Below are 24,528 nucleotides of genomic sequence, written 5' to 3' on the forward strand. Positions count from 1 at the left end.
CTAGGTCACACTGTGTTGTATCGCTTCTATTGATATTGATCTGATACTTCTACAGCTTTGATTGCATTCTGTCGAGACTCTTGTTCATGATTTTTAGACACTGAACTTCGTTTCATAGACTTCAGCATGAACTTGAATTACTGCTAACATAAAAACAGGAAAATCATCTCAGTAAAAAATCCTCCATATACCAGAAAAGGAGAATAAGGTTTGGGAAAAAGTTATGCATTTGAGTGTGATATTACATTATGTAAAACTGAAAAGTTTGTATAAAGTTATACCTGCTGATCAATTTGTACATTGTCACATCTGCCCTTGGGCTCCCTTTGACTTTTTTTCTGATTGTCACCACAGTCAGAATCATAGGTGATGGTGATGTCATTCGGGAGATTTTTATGTTCCAGGATGACCTGAGATCTTAGATTCTATAGATAAAAGAGGAAGAAGAGTGTAGTGTTAACTTAAAATCAAAAGTAAACACACACACACACACACACACACACACACACGCACGCACCCACACACACACACACACACACACACACACACACTCTCTCTACAGGAGTACAACTGACTTTGGCCATGGTTGAAGAATTCAAAAGCTGGAAACATTCAAGGCAAATAACTTCCATCCAGTGCAATATCAGGATTTCTTCTTCTTCTTGTTTATAAAAGTGGATCATAGCTCGATCATGTCTTCTCTTTTCTTTCTTTATTCTTTAGGGTTGAGGAGGGAGGCAGTATTACATTAGTACATTTGTCCTATCAAATGGCTAACATCTTTTGCTACCCTGAATGGCTGAACCAAATTTAATAAGTAAGTAAGCAAATAAATAAATACACAAACAAGCAAACAAAGTTGCCCTTGACCATTAAGAGGTAGGCTGTATTGCCCATGTTTGCTTTTACCATGTGATTTAAATGAATTTAATCTGTAAATTTACTAACCCATTACTAAGCAAAGATGACACCTCCATCCAATACTTAGCTGCCAGTTTTGGGCACAGCTATAGAACAAAGGGCATTTCCACCTGAATCCTTCCAATGCTTTGTAAAAAATAACTAGTCTGCATCTGCATTTTAATTTGAAATAAATGTGTCCGGAAGAGTACAAAAATGTCTTTTCAACAGTGTTCACTCAGCCTCAGATTGTAGTTTATTTTGGGTAACACTTTGGCTTCTCCCTGTCTTTATGAAATCGGCAGCAGTATTTTCTCAGCCACAAACATCTCTTTTTTTGTTTAATACACCTTGACACTAGTTTAAGATAAATTATTTCTGAGCCCCATCTTTAACTTGGCATCTTTTAACATTGACTAAGATTTAGCCAGCATGCCATGCTCTTAAAGATATGCAAATTTACTCTGCTTCCTTGAATAAATCCCATTTAGGCTAATATGTTCATATGTCTATACTAGCCAACTGATCTAGAAGCCCTGCATATCTGTTGACTGATGCCAAGAGTCACTTACATATCGCTGACATTGGCAATTGCTGACAGACTGCTGTATGGTGGCTACACATGCATGCAAGGTAGTACGCTAGCTTGCCACCACAGCTCCAGGACAGAGTAGTAGTAATGGTCATGGTCACAGTGTAGGTCTCTCTTGACAAGGATGGTAAGCCTCAAAGTCATGCATCCTGTAGTTGCAAGTGAGCATGAGGTCACATTGTCACTATATGTAATGGGTAAATGACCTCCCAGGAGGGAGCTAGGCATTGTCTGTTGTCCTGGCCAAGATTCCACAACTGTCACCATGGCAGTGGCCTATTCCATTAATGTACATCCTAAAGGATAACAGAGAGATGATGTCTACCCCTACAACATGAGATGCCCCTTGGTGTGCCTGCAAATAACAGGAGGTAGAGACATACAGGCATACAGTGTAATATAAAGTCCACATCATAGGAGTCCATATAATGGTTAAAAGACAAGTTGTGTTAAAGCAGTTAAAAATAACAAACACTTCAGAAAGTCACAGCTTTTAGGGTGCAAACAGTACTAACTAAAAAACTGTAGTAGTCAACAAAACCTTCTACTCAAGCAGTCACACACTGCTACCATAAAGTTAGTTAACCAATTAGAAAACGGGAAAATATTTAAATGGAACACATCCAAAATGAAATATAAATACATGAACACTGCAACAAGTATTTCATATCCAACTTGTTGTTCAGGCTTTTAGGTTATACATTTTCAAAGGCATAAATATATCAGGCTTCTTATTCTAAGAAGTGTTGTGCACTTACATAATGTAATTTAACATAGTGAACTGTTTTAAACTACTAGGATTAGACGAGTGTGACTAGGAAAAATGTTGTACACCAGGACTAGTAAGTGAATCATTATCAGTGTTCCTGATATGTTCTTGAATCCTTAACTTACTTGTCAAATAGTTTGGCCAGCATAATATTTGAAGAAAGGGCATCTTAAAGCAAAACAACCTCAGCACATTCATGTGAGACATATCTGTGCCAATTTATTTCACTTGTGGTAACAGGATCTCCGAAAGGACACTCAGAACATTGTTTACATGAAATCAAGAATTTCATATTACATACAACTTAGTTAATAAAATACATTTATCAGTTAGCTGATTGCAGAACATATGTGAAAGGACCAAACAGTCCATCAAAGAAGGTGCATTGCAGTCATTAGAAAACTTATGCAAGATACCATACAGCACCTCATTACTTAGAAAAATATATCCATTTTTTTTAAAAAATCCTTCAAAGAATGAAGCATACTGGGGGTTAGACCACACATCTGCCTATTGACAGAATGATAATACCAGAAAAAAACACATATAAGGGGAATCATTACATAGAACCTTTCTAAAAGATCTTGTCAGGTATATCACATTATCAACTCTTATTGCCAAATGGTTCATAATTTCCATCACCGCCTGAGAGAGTTATTTGGGCTCTTACAAATTCACCATAGGATAACAATTTTACCAGATGTGTAAGTGGGAATCAGAGGTTAACAAAAAAGTATTAAAATAACCTGGTTTCTACAGTTTTCATTACTATTTTGTCATTCTTAACAAAGAAAACAGATCTATATCTTGAAAATGGTTTCATCTTAAAAGCTATGACCAAGTCTGTTCACATTCAACCTTCTAAACATCATCAAATGCAAAATTTCAACCCCCTAAGAATAAAAAATAATTCATTAATATAATGACCATAAAAACAATATTCTCTGACGTGTGTCATTAACCTCTCTAGCTTTGCCAATTTTTCAAAGTAAGTTTTTTTCTCTGATTTTCTCTAAATACCTTCTCTTGTATCTATATTTAGCTTTCTAAATGATCTTTCTACCCGTTCCTCTCGCTTTCTTTCTGTGCATGTGTGTGATCTTTTCCCCTTTTCCTCTACTGTTAGGTAGATTTTTCTACGTATCATTGCTGGTACTCTCTTTTTTTACCTGTTTAGTTATTTTCTGGCTACCATAGTTTATTTATTTATTTATTTATTTTACATTTGTTGACCGGGATCATCCGACTGGATGCATGTCCATTTTTAGCGGAGACCCAGGGAGAAAAGCTCCAAGGGTAAGCAGATACAGCATTACATAATACCAGTATTACATATTACAAACAGACTGTTTACAGAGATTACATAAGTAAGCAAGTTAAACAAGTTCCACAGGTTAGAGTTAATTCTGAGCACAAGTCAGGATTAAATTAAATTACACAGTAAACTGGTTAACAGATTTTTACACATTCTAAAGAGAGTTAGCCAGGCTTGATACATTGACATAGCCAGTTAAGTGACAAATGTTGTTTGAGTCTAGTTTAAAATTGACCTAAGGTGGAAAGTAAGGTAATATCAGCTGGAAGAGAGTTCCAGGATCTACTTACAGAGTTTGCAAACAGAGAGTCACCGGCTGTGTTATAGGTTATAGTTGGTACCCTTTCTCTCTCTCCTCTATCTACTAAACAAAAAAAAAAAAACCTTTAATGTCCCTTGGTGTGTGTGTGTGTGTGTGTGTGTGTGTGTGTGTGTGTGTGTGTGTGTGTGTACCTTATCAGTGTTAAGCCTTCTTTTCTGGCATAGCTGATAAATCTGATGTGTCTGATAAACCTTCTAAGGACACTTCTGGCTTCAAGAGGTGCCAGATGTGCGACAGGAAGATGCCCAATTCAGATGGGAATGTCTGGTGTGCCTATTGCTTAGGTATTGTACACTTGCAGTAAGACAGCTCTATCTGTCATGGTTTCACCACCAGGACTTTAACTGAGCAGAGAAACAAGCTATTTTTGAAGGGTTTATTGAAAGGGGACTTTGAAGAGGCCATATCTCGGTCTAAGACTGAAGCCAGCTCATCATCCTCTTCTTCCTCTTCTTGTAAACTGAAGGAAATACTCCCATTCAGTTCCAAGCAGTTCCTCAGAACCACCTGAAAAGTTATCTAAACAGCCTATGGTGTTGACAGTTCCCTTAGCACTGATTGGCAAGACAGACTTGGCACCTACCACTTCTTCAGACAAGACATCTGCTGCCTTGGCACCAGAAGTTTTGTCTCTACTGAAGCAGACCACATTGATATTGATACCAAGGACAAAGTACTTTCCTTCAGTCAATCCCCTTATGGACTGATCACCTAGTCCATTCATGGAACCGAGACCACCTAGGTCTCCTTCAACGTCCTCCATTTGATCCACTAAAAGCCTCTCAGAGTAGGACATCATGAGGCTGGTGGATCAGTTCTTGATAGCAAGGGGATTACCTTCATCTTTGGTTCCCTGCCAAGTCAGCACTGGGACCTGTCCTTGTTTGACTCCATCTCATCTTGCTCCTCCAACTTCAGTTGAGTCTTTGGAGACCCTGGGGCTAACCTATCTGGCTCTGAATGTCTAGGTTTTGGTAAGAGCCTCTTCTCCAGACCCAAGAATTGCCTTGAGCTCCTCCTTTTTCCGGAACTGGAGGTCTCCTGGGGTTGAGACATTGTTGACGGTTCTGAGGGGCCGGGTTCAACTTCCTTTTTATTGAACTGTCCATGACCCTCAGTGCTTCAGCTTTCATTGGCTCAACCCAGGCTTCGGTTTCAGAGGCTGCCTCTTCATTGTGGGGTGGGACCACGATCTGAAGGAGTCTGTTTTGGTTTTGGGCTCCCATCCCTGTATGGAGGGTCTGGTCTTTCGGATGCAGAAGGCCTTGGCCATTGTGGACTCCCATTCTTAATAACCAATCAAATTCAGTGCTGAGCCCTCCTCATCTTCAGGGTGGGTTCTATAGGGATTATACCATTCATACCTGGGGGTCTATGAGCAGCCAGTTCAATGATCCATTTTTGTCTCATAATATTCCGCTAAATTGCATAAATCTCCCCCTCTTTTAGAAATTTTCACAGCCTGGAGCACCATAAAATCCAAAGTATGTCCATTATTTTTACTAATGTGTTGATACAAGGCATTATGTTCGTTATCTGTATGTATGGCTGACAAATTCTGTAATATCCTGTTCTTCAATTTACAGTTGGTCTTGCCAACGTAGAATGAATAACAGTCTTTGCACTGAGCCAGGTATATAATATCTGTCGTGTGACAATCTGCATAGAGTGCTGGGGAATATTCCCTTTTAGTCTCTGGATGTCCAAATAAATTATTCTGTCTAATATGTTGGCATGCCTTGCAATGCCTGCAAGGAAAAGTACCCTGATGTTTGATCCTGGCCCCCTTAGTTCTACATTTTGTCACTACACAACAAGTCCTTTAAATTCTTATGCCTCTTAAAGCAAAACTGTGGTTGTTCTGTCACAATATTCTTGAACTTATCATCTGTTAGCAAAATGCCCCAGTTCTGTCTAATGATGTTACATATACCCCAGTATTACTGTACTTGATGTTAACCCGTAAGGTTTGCCTTTTGGCTGTTACAGGTCACTGTGTATCATTACTACCCTTAGAAAACCAGGGCCATGCCCTGTCAGCCCTTTCATCCTGACATTGATAAAATGAATTGCTCTATTACATCTCCTCTGTAGCCCTTCCTTCTGAGGTCATCTACCAATTCAAAGGATTTCTGTCTAAAGCTCTCATCATCAGTACACAGCCTTGACATTCTATAAAACCGACCCTTGGTGATATTACCAAAGGAATGCCTAAGGTGCATCATGAACCAAAAGACTGTTTTACCAACAAACCTTCTTATATATAATGGTTTCTATCTTCCCGTTATTGTTCTTAAACAAACGTACATCCAAATAATCTATGGATGTAACAGAACTTGCTGCACTGAATCTTAGAAAATCAGTGGTAGTTTCCAAGTATGTAATGAACTCAAATAACTCTTCACAGGTGCCCCCCACAATATAAACATGTCATCTACAAAATGAACATAATATTTCAAACTTTTCTTCCATTTAAATGTGTTAAACGTAACTTGGTCCTCCCAAAATGCTAATACCAGATTTGTGTAACAATTCCCGCAGGGGATACCCTTAGCCACACCGGTATTTTGGCGATAAATATCACTGCCAAACATAAAGATGTTATTGCTCAATACATAGTCCAGGAACAAGCAAACCCTATCCACATCAATAGGTACCAGGAGTCCAATCTGGTTCAAGAACCTCTAAACAGCTACCAAACCATACTCCTTAGGGATGACCGTAAATAGACTGTTTATATCCAAAGTCACAAATAAACAATCTAAACAGTCATGAATCAGTCAATGTCACATCACATCTTGATAACCAATTGCTGCAAACAAGACCTGTCATGGTGGCTCCATTCCAATGAGACCCTGTCAGGCCGTCCTTTCATCTTTCCACTATCCCAAGCCATAGTGACCATGGATGCCTCCCAGATAGGGTGGGGGGTCATTTTCTGGGAAGTACAGTTCAACGCACTTTGGTCCCAACTGGAGGCCGATTTGCACATCGGTGTTCTAGAGATGAGTGTTGCAAGCATTTCAAGACTCTCTTCCCTTAGGAACAGTGGCAATTCAGATGGACAACATGTCAGTAGTCTGGTACATCAACAAACGAGGAGGAACCAAATCTTACCTGCTTTGTCAAGAAGCCCTCAGAGTTTGACAATGGGTGATTTCTTCCAAACACTTTCTCATGTCAGCACACATTCTGGGAAGTTCTACCATGATAGCAGACTAACTGATCAGAACTATTTTGATGCCTCATGAGTGGTCTCTCAATCCTGTGGTGACAGAAAAGATCTTCCATCATTGGGGCCAACCTTGCTGAGATCTTTTTGCGTCCCCTCTGAACAAGTACAGCAGTTACTTTGCCCTCATCCCCCCTCTGGGGGAGTCATCAAGAGATGCTCTTCTCCAGGATTGGCCTCCCCGGTCTACTGTACACCTTTTCCCCCAACTCCCCTAATATCTCAGTTTCTAAAGAAAGCCAAGAGGTTGAAGAACACAGTAATCCTAATTGTCCCATTCTGGTCTCAACAAATTTGGTTTCCCTTCATTTGGCCTCACCTACTTTGGAAACCTTGGATTCTGGGTCCAGCTCCAGATCTATTATCTCATCCAGAAGGAATGGTTCATCCAAATCTCCAACATCTCAAGCACACTGCATGGCTTCTCCAACTCCCACGATTGCCAGGCATTCTTCCCTTTCTTCTCCTAGCCGTCAAATCATTTTGGCCCATCAAAAACCTTCTACTAGGAAACTGTACCAGAGTAAATGGGAAAAAATTGCTAGATGGGCTCTTAATAATCCTCTAGACCATTATACAGTCCCTGTGCATAAAGTATAGGATTTTTTAGCTAATATTTATCAAACTGGCTCTTCAGCCTATACCATTAGGGTCCATATAGCCATGATATCTAATTTCCATACTGGTTTTGATAGTTCTTCACTTATGTGACATAAACTTTGTAAAGCCTCTTTGAAGGGAATCCTAATGTTAAGACCTCCATTTAAAGAGCCTATTGCTCCATGGGATTTACCTCCAGTTCTATAATCTCTTACTCTTTTCCCTGACTTAACATTTCTGACTTAGAAAACTTTATTTTTAGTAGCTATCACTTCTGCAAGAAGAGTATCTAAAATTCAAGCCTTTTCCTACATACTCCCCTACATAATATCTCACAAAGACATGGTCTCCCTCCGGACTAATCTTTCCTTCTTGCCAAAGGTAGTTTCAGAATCCAGTATCAATCAAACATTGTGCCTACTGGTCTTTTTCCCTAATTTCTCCAATAAGGGAGAGTATTGTTTACATTTATTAGACGTTCATAGACAATTACGTTTTTATCTTTACAGAAGAAAGGATTTCAGAAAATAAATCTGACCAACTATTTGTTGCCTTTTCCTTGCTTTCCTTAGGAAACCCAGTTTCCAAGGTTACCTTAGCTAAATGGCTCAGAGATTGTATCATGTTTATCTATCATTCAAAGGGACTTCACCCTCCACACTCTGTGAAAGCCCACTCAACTAAAGCTATAGCAGCTTCTGCAGTATTTCATGCCAGAGCTTCTTTGGATGGCATTTGTGCAGCAGCCACATGGTCTTCTCCTCATACTTTTATCACTCATTACAAACTGGGAAAAATTAAAACCAAACCAACGATTAAAGGACAGACTGTAGCAAAAAACACCATAAATCCACAAAAACTCAGTATGTCTACCAAGGCTCTAGGCATAAAAGTCACAAACACCAGATGAAAACAAACTCTGGTTTATTATAACACAGGATAAGCACTTTCACAAATGTGCTTCTTCAGATCCTAGCATAAAAAACAGACAAATGCACCAAATATTTAAAAGAACCAAGGACCAATCAGGAACATTTCTATCAGTGATGCAATGGCTTTGCCTTCAAGGCAGGTTTCAAAGGTATAGTGTAATTCAAACCTGGCGCCCTATGCACCTGTAAGATAGCTATCCATTTCATCTCCCTACATTCAGTCTTAATCAGGTCCCCTCCTCTGAGACCATTCCTGACAATTTCCAGCACTGTAAACTTAAAGGAATGTCCATTATTGTCCTTAACATGCTTATACAAATTATTTGTGCTAGTTTTATTTCTAATGTCTCCTAGATGTTGGAGATCCCGTTCTTTAAGTTTCTGATTGGTTTTATCTCCTAGATGTTGGAGATCCCGTTCTTTAAGTTTCTGATTGGTTTTACCTATGTAGAACGATGTACAGTCTACACAGGTAGCCAAATAGACTAAATTGTCTGATCTACAATTGGCATAAAATTGAAGCTTACATGTTTTGCTTGTAACCAGATGCACAAAATAATTCAAACCTGACATAGAATTACAGGCTCTGCAATTTCTGCAAGGAAATCTACCTTCCCTCAACTCTGGATTAACTTGCTTCCCAAAGGGTCTATAGCAAAGTTCTCTTTTAAGGATAGTTTTATTCCTAAAGATGAACCTAGATTCATCTCCCACAACTTCCCTAATCTTGTCATCAGATCTTAGAATGGATCAATTATGTCTAACGACATTACAGATAGATTGCACATTACTGCTAAATTTAAGTGAAAAAAACACATTTAGGTCTATTAGAACTTGTATTGGTTTTGTACTGTGTCTGCCTATTCAAAAAAGGTACCCAACTGTACATCTCAAAACATGTGCTTTTTGTAATCTGTTTTCTACTTCCCTCTTGCTATAGCCCCTCTCCTTAAAATTGTCACTCAAGACTTCAGTTGCTGGTACATACTCCTCATCATTAGTATGGAGCCTAGACATTCTTAAGAACTGACTTTTTAAAATATTGCCAAAAATTCTATTAGGATGCATATTATGTCTAATAAGTAAATTGTTCTTCCTGCACTCCTTCCGAAACATAAGAGAATCCAAACTTCCATTTCTATTTAACTTAACAGTTGTATCCAAAAAATCAATATGCTCATCTGAGCTATGAATGGTAAATCTAAAATATGAACTATTGGTCTCCATATATTTAACAAATGTATGTAGCAAGTCCTGCGTGCCCTCCCACAAAATAAAAATGCCATATACAAAGCGCTTATAATACAGCAAGTTAGTCCTAAAAGGATGGTCATTGAATAAAACTTTGTCCTCCCACTCTGCAACTACTAAATTGGCATAACTGTTAGCACAGGGTGTGCCCATACCCACACCCTGTTGCTGCCAGTATATGCCTTCATTGAACACAAAAACATTATAACTCAATATTAAATCCATCAATGTACAAATCAATTCTATTTGCAAATGTGATAAAACATCAAATTTTACAAAAAAATTCTGTATGGAGTCAATACCATACTCATTTGGTATGATGGTAAATAAGGTATTGATATCCAAATGTAACAAATAAAATGTTAGTCTCATTAAAATCCAATGTACAAATACATTCACCCAGAGTCTGTAAAAACATTTCTGTGTCCTTTAATACCACTGGAGCCTTGTCCAAAAAATATTTCAACTCTCTTTCCACATAAATTGTCAATGGCTCCATTATCCACCCCTTGCCAGCTACAACTGGTCTCATAGGCGGATTAGTTGCACTTTTATGTATTTTCGGAAATCCATTCAAAGATGGAATAATTGGATGTTCAACACTCATAAAGTCATATAGATCTTGACTTATCATATTAGTGAGGAATAAATCTTCCAAAATAAGTCTAACTTCATCAGTAAAACAATTGACTTGATGTTTAGTAACTGGCAAATAAGTGCTCCTATCACCTAACAACTGTAACATTCGAGTAACATAGCCACTTGTATCCATGATAACAGTTGTCTGTTTTTTATGTTAGGATCTGAAGAAGCACATTTATGAAAGCGCTTATCCTGTGTTATAATAAACTAGAGTTTGTTTTTATCTCGTGTTCATGACTTTTATGCCTAGAGCCTTGGTGGACATACTGAGTTTTTGTGGATTCATTACAAATTGGAACAGGTCTCTAGGGGATGTGCATCATTGTGTTTATTGGTGTTTAGGAATATTCTTCCATGAGACCTCCTGGGGTTCAGGTAGCTTGAGACCCTGTCCCACAGTCAAGGATTATGCAAAGATTGATATCAGATAATGAAGTTATGTCTTACCATAATTTCCCATCTGTGTTGTCGATCATCACTAATCCTTGACATTGCCCCTCTCCTTCTCCCAGCCTGGGACTCTTAGTGGATCAAATTTTTTTTTCTGAGACTGGCTTCACAATAGGGATACAGATCTGGTCTCTTTTTCTTTATTGCTATTTAATATCTGTCTGCCATTAATTTAGGCAAACTCAATCTGAGGTAATTTAGAGAGGAGCATTATAGGTAGAGCTTAGCTTGAGAGTTTGGAAGGAGTGAGCTAAAATAAACATCTGAGTCAGTTCTGAGGCTCGGAACTGAGCCCCAACGTCAAGGATTAGTGAAGATCGACAACACAGATGGAACTTTATAGTAAGATATAACTTCTTTTTTTAATAGTCTATTGTACAGATTAACATAACTGGGTACAAAGTTTGGACACACAGAGTTGTTCCCTTCAGTTCTAAGAAACACTATTAAAGTGAACGGTACGGCGGTAGCATTGTTACCTCACAGCAAGAGGTTCTCCCGTTCGATTCTCGGCTTGGCTTGGGAGTGCCTTCTGTGTGGAGTCTGCATGTCCTCCCCGTGGTTGGGTAGCATTCGAAAGACATGCGTGCTTAAATGGGCGTGCCTTCGTTGAAGGTTGGGCGTCGGGCTGGCACCTCGGCGTTTTGTAAAAAATCTACTGCCAGTCATTAGCATACCGGAGTTCTGCTGTGGTGACCCCTTACCGGGAAAAAGCCGAAAGACAAACAACAACAACAACATTTTATTAGCTATGCAAGGATTATCCAAACACACAATGAAACTACTGACAGATGAACTCTCAAAAAAATAACAAAACAAAACAAACAAAAATAGTGAGAAATTGCCTGCAAACCAAAATGATGTTCAGCAGATGTATCAAACTAAAAAGCAATCCTCCTGCCAGCAAATATCATTGAGTTTCTGAATCAAGTGATTGCTCTCTCTCTCCCCCTCTCTAAAAAAATATGAATTATATTACCTATACTTTGTACTAATACCCCCTACTTGTGACACAACAGCTGCACATGGGGTCCTTGTGAAACTTAAGAAGGCAGGATAAAAAAGGTACTCTATGGTTCTTATGACTTAGCTGAGAAAGAGTTTGCTCAGATTGAGAGTGAAAATACTTTGTTCAGATTAATACATTTGCAATACAATTTATTATGTGGAAGATGGATTGGTTGTTTTGAAGCAGCTAGCATAAAATAAGAATACTGTGATTACACTTGCCATAACAGGTGAAAATGTAGTAGCTATGCCTAATCACCTCTATTTACAAATATTTCTTAAATTGCTGAATAATGACAGAATATTTTCGATTGGAGTGTAATCCATTGTCAGCTTTTCAGACAACTCTGCTTTCTCTTTCTTTGAAGATGATGTCTCCAAGAGATTTATGTCTCAGGAAAATCTTTCTCAGCTCCACGTTAGTAACCCTTGAGTACCTTTGTTCTATGGACTTCTTAGATTCACATGGGCCCCATGTGCTTTGCCCAGGGAGAATTACTATACTGCAAGTAGGAGGAATGCTAGAAAGGGATGGCAGTATAACTGACATGATTTTGCAGTCAATGGCATTTATTCTGCATATTTTGAGAGGTTATAATCACCTTATTCGAAAACTCAACCATATTTGCTAAAAGCTAGCCTATGTTTTGATACTATAGATGTGTTTGTTAGTTTGTATACATTTATTGAACACCATTTTGGTTTGCAGGCAGTTTCTCATTTTTTAAAGAATTCATCTGAAAATAATTTCATTGCGTCATTAGTTGAGGTTTACATTATTAATAATTTCTTCTACTTTTATGGAGTAAAAGTTCCTGTTTATTCTGAATGCTTTAGATTGTTAAAATTTTGCATGTGATTTTTGAAGCTTATGCTCATTGTATATTTTTGTCTTTAAAGTTCACTGTTATAGTATTTGTGGAGCTTTTCTCCCCGGGCCTCCACTGAAAATGGGTTTCTGACCCAGTGGACTTTCCTGGTCAAGAAATAATAAATAAATAAATAGATATTTTTTTCTAACACGTGAAGGGGACAGGCATGGGTGCAAAATTAGCTTCCATTTATGCTTATTTATTCATCAGGCAGTTAAAGAATATCCCTGGAATTCAGAAAGAATTCAACTGCTGTCAGTAACAGCTGTAGACAAAAGTGACTGTTTCTGTGACTGCAAAAAAATACAATTCAGTGACATGCTAGACACAATGAATAAAGACCTTATTCTGGATAATTTGCATATCTCTGAATCATCTATTACTGGAAGTGCAAGTCAACACTTTCATGTGGTAGTCACCACTAGTAGCCTAGGCATACCCCCTCATTCATTCACACACTCACACGCACATGTCTCTTATGAGTCCCTTAGTGTCAGAACACTCCTGGCGTATTTTCTTATTTTTGAAACACCTTTATTAAATTATCATTTAAGACATAGGTACACATAGATTAACAGAAAAGAAAACAAAATATATTAACGTTTTTTACTTGCATACATTAAATATATATATATATATATATATATATATATATATATATATATATATATGTTTTTATAACACCTGTCATTCAGTTCAGCATTACATCAGTTACTCAGTTCCTGCTGTCCCTTAAACCTCACTTCTCCTCCTGAACATTATTCTTCATGCATTGTTCCCAGGAAATCCATTTACTTCTCTCATTACAAAATTCAATACTTCAAATGCAGTTAGTTTATATTTTGATTTCCATTTTCTTCTAATTTTTTTGCAGCCAACAGAATTACATTCAATAAGCAAATCAGATTCTGGTGTATCATTTTAGGTGTGTGTGTGTGTGTGTGTGTGTGTGTGTGTGTCTGTGTGTCTGTGTATGAACTCCCCTATTGTCTAGTGGTAGTGCAGAGAACTAAAGCTCTGCTTGTGAAAGATGACAGTACAGAACAAGAATCTTTTTAAGTGGCTTTAGGGTACGATATAAAGAGCATCCCTGGTGTCTAGTGTTCCCTCCGTCCCATGATTTTCATGCTGCAAAATTTGGTTCCATTAACTTTTTAAGTGCCTTTAGGGCATAATGTAAAGATTATCCTTGGTGTCTAGTGTTCCCCCACCCCAGTATTGCAGAATGTTCTCATTATTTTAGTGGAATATGGAGGTATCCCCCCCCCACGCATACATATTCACACATTCATGCATGACACACACAGTTCCCTTCACCCAATCACATTCATGGACACATTCATCCATTCACTCCCTCCACACACACAGTTACATGCACCTGAGGCCACTCATCCATCTACATACACTCATAAGTGTGGCCACATGCACATAACACATGTACACCTTTCTGAGGGAACAGGCAGCACAGGCATAACTCACACCTTCTTTTTCCTACTGATTTTCATGCAGCCTTAAATACTGACAGGGATTCATAAAGGTTAAATAAAATGTTGGATTGTAAAATTATTATGGGAAGAATAAAGAAATGTCTGTGGAGAAAGGAGTGGGGAGATGAAATATGGAATGTTAAATACATTTAAGGGAAATTTTATGTGGTTAGGTATTGTTTTTGTACTTATAAGTTGTTATATTCTGTTATTTAAATTGAAAATGTATATGCAGAAATTGAATAATGTATGCAAATAAAAAGTCTCTTCTCTTTTTGATAAGTGTCATCAAATCTTTTACATCCATCTGAGCTACCATCAACTCAGGAAGATAGACCACTGTTTAATGTCTCGTACAAAGGACAGCCCACTTGGGAGTACATTACCCACCTCCCCTTTGTTGCACTACATTCAAAGTACTGACTGCAAGCAGCTGGTGCTACACTTGGTTTATACAAGAGCTTTCACACTTGCTCTGTGATAGAACAAGACATTACATTTCACAGTCAAACCAGCAAGTGGAAAATTAGTAACAACTTAATGCATTTATAGAAGAAATGAATGCAAAAAGAAACTGTGCATACAGCATGGAGATAGATCACAAATGTAGAAAGAAACTGTACAACATTGATGTACAGTAGATGGAGAAGACAAAAATAAAGGATGGGGAGAAAGAAAAAAGGAAATAAGAGGAAAATAATGATTACATAGTTGCTATACAAAATACTAATACATTTTTATGTTCCTTATTTACAACATGTACTTGAGGAGTTGTTCACTGTGGATGTTGTAAAATTGCTGTTTGGAATAACAGCAGGTATTAAGTAATGGCTCTCACATTAGGCATTGGTAATGAAACAAGAACATCTCCAGATGTCTTTAATGTGTTTTATGTGTTTTACTGCAAGCTGTGAATATAATATAATTCTTCCTATGTCTGATGGAAATTTGTTCCATTTGGCTGGAACATTTTGGGAAAACTCTTTTCAAGTATTGACTTACAAAGTAAGGTCTTCATAATGTTAGGGAATTGCCTGTCTGGCAATCACATGGTTTGAGTTAATTTTTACTTTCGTTTGAGGCTAGGGCAGCAGTTGTGGTGGAGATGTTTAAAAGTTAGACTGGCTAGCAGAAAACAGACTTGGGCAGGAACGGGTAACTACTTAGTGCTTTGGAGTGTACTGCAATTATACTTTATCCTAGGGGCAAGTGTGATAAAGTGACAGATTTTCCTAAAAGTTGTTTTAACAGAGTATCTTTTTTTTCCCCTACAAACATTGTTGTAGTTATAGGAATGGCATATTCCTTTCTGATTATAAGAATATTTTATTTAATAATTTTATTTATTTGCAATTTGTTAACTGGGAAAGTCCATTGGGCCAAAATGAGCCCATTTATAATGGAGGGCCGAGGAGAAAAGCTCCATATACAATTATTACAAAGCTAATATCAACAAAGTCAAGTACAGTACAATTTTCAAAACTACTAAAAACACAGTAATATAGAAGACAGAATAATAACATTTGAGCAAGGTGCTGTAACAAAGCATTGAATGAAATTAAAACAAGTATTTTGGAGTACATAAGTATAAATTGGAGTGCAGGCACTTATGCACTCAAAGTTTCATGAGGTGAGAGGGAGGAAGAATTAGAGCAAGAGAGTAGAACAGTGAGAGGTGAACAGGCTGAGTTATGAGAAAAGAAAAAAGGGAGAGGGAGTGGAAATGAAATGAAGGGAGTCACTATAATGAGTTAGAAGAAACAAAAAAAAGGGAGAGGGAGAGGAAATGAAATGAAGGGAGTCACTAGGGTGAGTTATGAGAGAGGAGGAAAGGGAGAGGGAGTGATAATGAAATGAAGGGAGTCACTAGGGTGAGTTATGAGAAAGGAGGAAAGGAAGAGAGAGTGGAAATGAAATGAAGGGAGTCACTAGGCTGAGTTATGAGAGAGGAGGAAAGGGAGAGGGAGTGGAAATGAAATGAAGGGAGTCACTAGGGTGAGTTATGAGAAAGGAAAAAGGGAGAGGGAGTGGAAATGAAATAAAGGGAGTCACTAGGGTGAGTTATGAGAAAGGAGGAAAGGGAGAGGGAGTGATAATGAAATGAAGGGAGTCACTAGGGTGAGTTATGAGAAAGGAGGAAAGGGAGAGGGAGTGATAATGAAATGAAGGGAGTCACTAGGGTGAGTTATGAGAAAGGAGGAAAGGAAGAGAGAGTGGAAATGAAATGAAGGGAGTCACTAGGGTGAGTTATGAGAAAGGCAAAAGGGAGAGGGAGTGGAAATGAAATGAAGGGAGTCACTAGGGTGAGTTATGAGAAAGGAGGAAAGGGAGAGGGAGTGGAAATGAAATGAAGGGAGTCACTACGGTGAGTTATGAGAAAGGAGGAAAGGGAGAGGGAATGGAAATGAAATAAAGGGAGTCACTAGGGTGAGTTATGAGAAAGGAGGAAAGGGAGAGGGAGTGGAAATAGAATGAAGGGAGTCACTAGGGTGAGTTATGAGAAAGGAGGAAAGGGAGAGGGAGTGGAAATGAAATGAAGGGAGTCACTGGGGTGAGTTATGAGAAAGGCAGAAGGGAGAGGGAGAGGAAATGAAATGAAGGGAGTCACTAGGGTGAGTTATGAGAAAGGCAGAAGGGAGAGGGAGAGGAAATGAAATGAAGGGCGTCACTAGGGTGAGTTATGAGAAAGGCAAAAGGGAGAGGGAGTGGAAATTAAATGAAGGGAGTCACTAGGGTGAGTTATGAGAAAGGAGGGAAAAAAGGATGGGGAGCAGAAATGATATAGAGGGAGTCAGGTGGGGTGAGAGCATGAGCATTCTCAATGAGAAGAGAGATGGAGATGGAGCATGGTCTTGAAGCGAGAGTGTTTTGGGTGATTCCAATGTGGGGGGAAGTGAATTCCATAGGTGAGTGAGGAAGAAAGATAGGAGAAATTCCCCAGGTGCATGTAAGGGTTTATGTGTAGTTGTATAGGTTTATATTCTGAGGTGATGTACGTGATTGAATAGAAGTCCAGTTTATAATTACATCACATAGGAGTATGGCTTCATTGCTTATGTTGGATGAGAACCAAGAGAACATATCTTCAAGAATGGTGATGTTATTTCCTGGTGGAATATGAAGAGCAGCTATACATATGTTTTTATGGTTATTAATCTTCAGGATGGCCAGGGTTAGTTCAGCTGTTGCAAATTGGGGTATAACCTTGGTATAGGGTGTCACTGTTAGGGAGGATGAGAAAAGTAGGGTTATTCCACCACCTTTCTTTAGAGTTCTGTCATTTCTTATGATCTTGTAGTTGGGAGAGGTCATTTTGGAATTTTTTATGTGGGCTTTAGCCATGTTTCAGTGATAGAGTGTCAGGGTGGTAATGGGATAGCCAGTCATTAAGGGTAGGAAGTTTATTGCATAAACTTTGGGTGTTAATAGTAGCAAAAAGGAGAGACTTATGGTGAGAGGGTGAGTAATACAAGTTAGGGTAAGAAGCATGGTTGTCTAAGGGTCCAGGATTAGGATGTATGTCACTAGAGAGGAGGATAGAGATTAGTTGGAGTAGGAGGGAGGCAAGGTCTTTAGATTCTTTAGAGTTGGAGTTGACAGCATGGTAGCTGGAGAGCTATGGATTGTGAGGGATTGGGACTGTATTACAGATATCAGGAAGAATCTTTCTAGTAAAGAGGGGAGAGTCATTATAGTAATAGAGGTGAGGAGAGATATAAGTTGAGAGGTGAGATTCTTTTAAGGCATGTATTGAAGTTGTATGATAGAGAAGGGAGTAAGAAAAGTCAGATAGTCTGGTAAGATAGAGTAGGCAGTAGGAAAGGAAGACAAATTAATGGTAGAATATGTGTAGGTTTGATTTGCATGGTAGTGTAAGGTTATAGTGTGCAGTGAGGATGTGCAGACGGGAGAAGGAATCAGAAGAAGGCAAAGTGGTGTGTGGTCCTTGGTAGTAAGAATGGGGGGAGGTAAGAACAGATAAGGGGGGTACTGGGTAGTTGAAACAGGAGGGATTGGTGGATGAGGAGGTGGGTAGGGATTGCCCAGATAGGCTGAATGCTAGAGGAGGTGTGGTTTGGGGTTATAAGTTTAAGGGCACTGAGGGCGGGTGGGAATTGGGCAGGGTAGGGGAGTGGAGTGAGCCCAAAGGGCGAACAGAGTGGGCAGAGCTGAGAAGGAGGAAGGAGCAGAAGAGACCACCAAAAACAATCAGTGATACAGGCAGTCTTGAGCATTCAAAGGTACTGACATGCTCAGAGGTATGTTACTTATGAGTTAAGGTTTGGTCTAATTCAAGGAGAATTGAACAGGTGAAACAATTCTGCAAAAAACAGTGGAGAAGGGCAACAGGCCTTGCAGCTGCAGGGAGCAGGGAAAAAGTATTGATTGCAAGTGGTCTGTAAACTTGTGACATAAGATGATTTGAGGCCTTGTATTCATCTCTCAAGTGTTAATTGACTTTGTTGTAAATGTTGTTTAAAGGAGAGGATGAGGCATATAAGAAATCCTTGGTATCTTTAATAAAGTATTTGTTAGACCTTGTCATCAGGTAGGTCAGGGGTAGAGATCTGAACAGTTATACATTTTTGAGTGGCACCAAATAAAATGATTGCTGTTTTATTTACATTTTAGTCTGTTATTTAAGAAACATTTCCCTAGTTTATTAAAGGGAAACTGAAGTTGTTTCAGAACATGGGTACTAGATAAGCCTGTGCAGTGAATGTTATTTATTTTACATTTGTTAACCAGGAAAGTCCAACTGGATATAGGTCCATTTTCAGCGGAGGCCTGGGGAGAAAAGCTTAAGACATACATTACACGGATACATACAGTGAAATATTACAGAAATGGACATTTGTTCAACAACAGATACACACATATTCAAAATTTTCTAGAATACACACAGGAAATATTAGAAATTATTAACTGTTAAGGGAGAACACATACATTTCACATACAATTTAGTAGTACATGGTTGTGCCAAGTTATCATCCTTACTTTAGTACTTTCCAGTAGGTAGGAGACATGTAATCAGTTTCTAATCAGTTAATGAATCAGAGTAATACAATGAAAGTGTCTTCATGTAATAAGGTGTTCATTTATAGTTGGTATTTGAGTAGGGATTAGTCAGGGTTTATACAGGGGACAAAGCCAATGCATTTTTTGTTTTTTTTAAGAGATGTTTTGAATTGGTTAAGGAGAGAACTGTAGTAAGTTCCACAGGAAGTAAGTTCCAGGTTTTGCCAACAGAGTTGGTAAATAGTGATTCACCAGCTGAATTGTTGGATTTAACAGTTTGTACTAGCATTCTGTTGGAGGAGTGGAGCGTTTTTAGGTTACTGTAGGGAGTGATAATATTTTTCAGTATGGTGTACTGTCTGGTTGGTAGAGAACTTTGTGAACAACTGTTAATTGGTTATATTAAAGTTGGTAGGGTAGTTCTAGCCAGCCGAGTGATTTAAAGTTTAGACAGTGATGTGTTCTATAATCTGATCCTGTGGAAAATCTGGCAATATTATTGTAGCAGCTAGTAAGTTTATTGAGTTCAGATTTGCTTAGGTTGGCGAAGATGGGTGAGGCATAAAGAAAGGTTGATAGTAAATGCGTATGGGCAATCAAAGTCCTAGCAGATGGGGTTAGGAATTGTTTAATCTTATATAAAGAGCCTAGTTTCTTATTAACTGTTTTAATAATTTTGTCGATGTGGGCATCAAACTTAAGGTTGTTGATAATTATTTAGTAGTTTAGTACTTGGTTCTGGGGAAATTATGGTACCATTGTTAGATGTTATGGTGAGAGATGGTAAAGGGAATTTGCGAGTGGGGGTGAAGAGTAACAGCTTAGTTTTATTGGGGTTTAATAGTAGGCGGTGACCAGTGAGCCAGTTCTGTACTTTGTTGAAGGTGTTTTGGGATAAAGATTGTAAGTCTGTGGGGGAGGGGCAGCTCAGATTAGGGTCGATTCATCTGCATACTGATTACAAGTTGCATCTGGGATGAGTTTATGCAGATCATTAATGAAGTTGGAGAATAGGAGGGGGCCTAATATAGACCCCTGGGGGACTCCGAGGGTGATTGGTAATAGGGAAGATAAGTTATCTTTCCATAGTACAGCTTGTTGTCTGCCACTTAGATAGGAATGAAACCAGCTAATTGCTAAGTTATCTATGAAGAGTGTTCTTAGTGTCCCTAAGAGTAGCTGGTGGTTTACCATGTCGAATGCCTTGGAAAGGTCTAGGAAGAAGGATGAGGAGAGCTTGTTGTTATTACAGTTTTGATTTATTGTGTGAGAGAAGGAAAGAAGGGCAGAGGTTGTACTATGGCAAGGTCTAAATCCATGCTGGGAGGGGGTTAAAAGATTGTTCAGATTAAGGTAGGCTAGGAATTGTTTATGGATACATTTTTCCATAATTTTAGCCAAGGATGACAGGATGGCTATAGTTCAGTGGAATTTCCCCCTTTATGGAGAGGAATAATGTGGGAGATTTTCCAGATAGAGGGGATATAAGCTTCAACAATAGATCTATTGATCTACTGATTAGTATTGAAATGGGATAAACTATTTAATCAGCGGCATTTTGGAGATGCTCTGTGGGTAGTAGGTCTGCTGATAGGGTGGTGGGTTTCAATTTCTTGAGTAGTGACCTAATAAAAGATGTTGGTACTGGCTGAAATTTGAAGAGGGTGTGATTATTGTGTGTGGGATTGGTAGAACATGAGCTATTGGGAGCTAGTTTGTTGGCAAGAGATTGAACGGTTTCTGTAAAGAAACTGTTAAAGGTGTTAGCAACAATTTTTGGAGGTTTTTGGAGGGTAGTCAAGGGGGTGGGGGTAGACGATTGTCCTGGGTGGAGAAGTTTATTTATGCTAGACCAAAATTTTTGTGGATGATTTTGGTGTTTTTGTTGCAGTTTACAGTAGTAGTTTTTTGTGTAGCATAATAGACTTCTTTGTATCATTCCTGAGTTGTTTATATATAAGGTGGTCTTTTGGGGATTTAGTGGTTCTCCAGGAGGCCCACGCTTTATTTCTGCATATGATTTTTTGTTTAGTATCTTTTGTCAGCCATGGTGCTACTTTATTATTGGTTCTGATAGTACATTTGGGAGCATTGTTATCCAGGATAGCAAGAAACTTAGAGTTAAAGTATGAGACTGCTTCATCTAGTGGAAGCAGTTTTAAGTCAGTCCAGTCACGAGTTAAGTTCATTTTGGAATTTAGTTTGATTAAAGTACTTCTTGCTCCTAATAGTTTTGAAGGTGGATAGTTGAGGGATGTCATTTTTTTTTCCTGAGTATACAGGTGAGGATGTGATCACTAATGTCCTCAGGTAGGGTGCCTGCTTTATATATATGGGGGTGGTTGTTTATTAGAATCCAGTCTAGGATACTTTCTTTGTTGTTAGGCATACTGATTCTAGTGGAGGAAGATATGACCTGGGTGAAGCCATGCAAATTTATATGGGTGGTGTGGAAGTCCGAGGAACAGGTGTTCCAGTCGATATTAAAGTCCCCGAGAACAATAGTTTCTTGGGGGCAATTAATGGACAGCCATTGTAGGATGTTCTCCAGGGTATCTGCGTTGTTACCTGAAGGAATATAGGTGCACACAATGTTTATAAATATGTGTTTATTGATTTGTAACTTGGTGATGAGTATTTCTGCATTGTCAGTTAGTAAGGCATGTGGAGTACTAGATTTGGTTACCTCTAGTGTGGATTTATACAAGATGACTACGCCCCCCTTCCTACAGATGCAATCTAGTCTTAATATATTATAACCTGGGGGTATAACCTCATTATCAGTAGTAGTAGTAGGTTTGAACTGGGTTTTGGAAAGACACAGTACATCAGAGGAATGTACATCCATGAGGGCATGTAAGTAATGAATTTTATTATTTATGCTTCTAATGTTTAGGTGACAGACTAGGAGTGAGATGGAGGGTTTGTTTAGGTTTTGCAGGCTAGTAGGGGTGTTATTTGTGGGGCTGGTAACATCGGGTGGGCTTGGGCCTGGGTTAGGGTGAATGTCCCCATCAATTATGAGGTTAGGTTGTAATCTGATTGCGAGTCTCTGGAGTTTTATTAAGAGTTTGTGATAGTATTTAGTTCTAGGGTTAATATATGTGGCTTGAAAGGGATGTTGATTTTTTGTGTTAGAAGAGTTAGATGAGAGGTGCGGTAGTAGTTGATTAAGGTTAACTGGTAGATTAGTAGTGCTGGTTTTGGATCTGAGGTAGTGAGAGCCTGGGAGGTATTGATATTCATAGGCTGTGAGAAGATAGAGAATTATCAGTGGGGGTATTAGGCAGTAAAAACGCTTTGACGTTGGAGGAGTGGCAAAGGTTTGTGGAGGCATTATAGGGATATTTAAATAAAGCTTGTTTAAAAATAGACTTGGGAGGGTTATTAATTAGTTTAGAGTAAGAGACTGGAGAGAGTTTGAGTAATAGGATTGGGTCTAATAAATGAATGGGGTAATGATGATTGTTTGTGATGAGGGGGAGTGGCAAGGTGATTATAAATTTAGTACTACTGGGGGGCGGGTGGAATTTGGGGGCAGGGTGGGGTGCAGAGCGAGCCCCTGAGGGTGAGTAGAGCGGGGCTAATCCAAACCACAGGATTACTACAGTCTGTGAGTGAGCTTCATGCCTTTTCATTTAACTCAATTTTTATAAGATACTTTCTTTTCTTGTTTTTAAATGGTAAACTTCATAGGCATCTATTACTGTAAAACATAAAATGGTAAAGAGATCTGCTTCTGGCCATGATATTGTTATTTGGGCAGTTACTGATACAATAAAGCAGTCGGGTTGAACTAGCAGCCTGTGTTGGGCCAAATTAATGAGCCATTTTAATAATAATTATAAATTATAAATAAGTAATAATTTATAAATTATTTCATTAGCAAATGGAGTTATCACTAAGTGGGGTTTACAGTTGGTTATGCCATAAATATATATGCAAGTGGATGGGACCTAGCACATATCCTTGTGGAACCCCTGCAGAGACTTTGCCATGGTTTATATTCTTATTTACCTTTTCTTTGTTCCACGGCCTGTCAGTAATCAGCACCCCTACCAGCCAATCAGCCCATTTATTCCCCATAACTGAGGTGAGGTTTGACTAGAAGGGGCCATCAGTCAAACAACCACCAGGGTGGTTTGATTTTTTGTTTACTTCCTTATCCCCCTGCATGTACTCAATTTAGCACAGAGGAGACAGTGTGCAATGAGATACAGCTAAGGGTGTCTCCTTGCTTCAGCAAAGTGCATTTCCTCTCAAGCAGCCCACTCCTTCCCTTTCAGTATGACTGGTGGTTTCCCTGGTCTCTAGTGTGGACACTACACACCTGTGTGCCCCCAAGTGCATACATACTTCCCTAACCTTAATTAGAGGTCAGTGGACCATGTCCATTCATTCAAACCCCCTCTCTGCCTGGCACCTTCAGTACCAGAGCCACTAATCAAAATCCAGTCACCTGGGTTTCAGTCGGGACTCCATCCTGTGTGCCATAGAGCCATGCTGTCAATAACAGAATGTTGACTAGCTCCCTGAACAGTAAAGACCATATGGTGGGGGTAGATTTTGATCCAGGTTATGGTATTTAAGCTGAAATCAAAGGCTGTAAGCTGTTGCACCAAAAGGGAAGTAGTGATACTTCCAAAGGTTCATTTTACACCTGTAAATATGTGTCGTGCTAAGCAGATATTCTCCATGGTGGAGTCAATTATTTCTGTGCCTAAACAGATTGCTGTGAGTGTATTATGACCACATTCCAATTTGTTTTGTTTTGTTTTTTTTTTTTTGAGTTAAGGAGTAGCCCATATTTGTTGTTTTACTTGAAGATTTGTCTGTAGAGAATTTGTTTGAAAGTAAAGGATGGATATGGAGCATTAGTCTTAAAAAATGGTAGATTTTGGGGCAGAAATTATGAGGGAGTGTTTAAAGGGGTGAGTTACTATGTCAGTGGTTAGGGGAAAGCCTGAATATGTGTGCTGTATGTCTGAAGAGGTGCAAAACATATGAAAAAGTTTAGAGTAGAGTGCAATGTGATTTTGGATGGCCTTTTTTTCCCACTTTTCAAGATGTTCAGAATAGTGGAGTGAAACATTTGGTCTATGACTTTTTTGAGGGATCTGTGAGGTCTGCAGGGTGA

At 38.8% G+C, this 24,528-nt stretch overlaps 1 protein-coding gene across 5 annotated transcripts in view; it reads right to left on the minus strand.

Moving 5' to 3' along the window:
- The window catches only part of LOC122804909 (integrin beta-2-like), a 1,526,426-nt gene that overhangs the window by 237,378 nt on the left and 1,264,520 nt on the right, over positions 1 to 24,528 (minus strand). For all 5 annotated transcript variants that reach the window (XM_044075116.1, XM_044075114.1, XM_044075112.1 and 2 more), the window contains one exon: positions 282 to 425. In XM_044075116.1, coding sequence (XP_043931051.1) covers positions 282 to 425 — 144 coding nt within the window. The remainder of the gene's footprint in view (positions 1 to 281; positions 426 to 24,528) is intronic.

Source organism: Protopterus annectens, chromosome 6.part0 (assembly GCF_019279795.1).
Source record: "Protopterus annectens isolate FY-2018-M chromosome 6.part0, PAN1.0, whole genome shotgun sequence".
Lineage (NCBI taxonomy): Eukaryota > Metazoa > Chordata > Ceratodontiformes > Protopteridae > Protopterus > Protopterus annectens.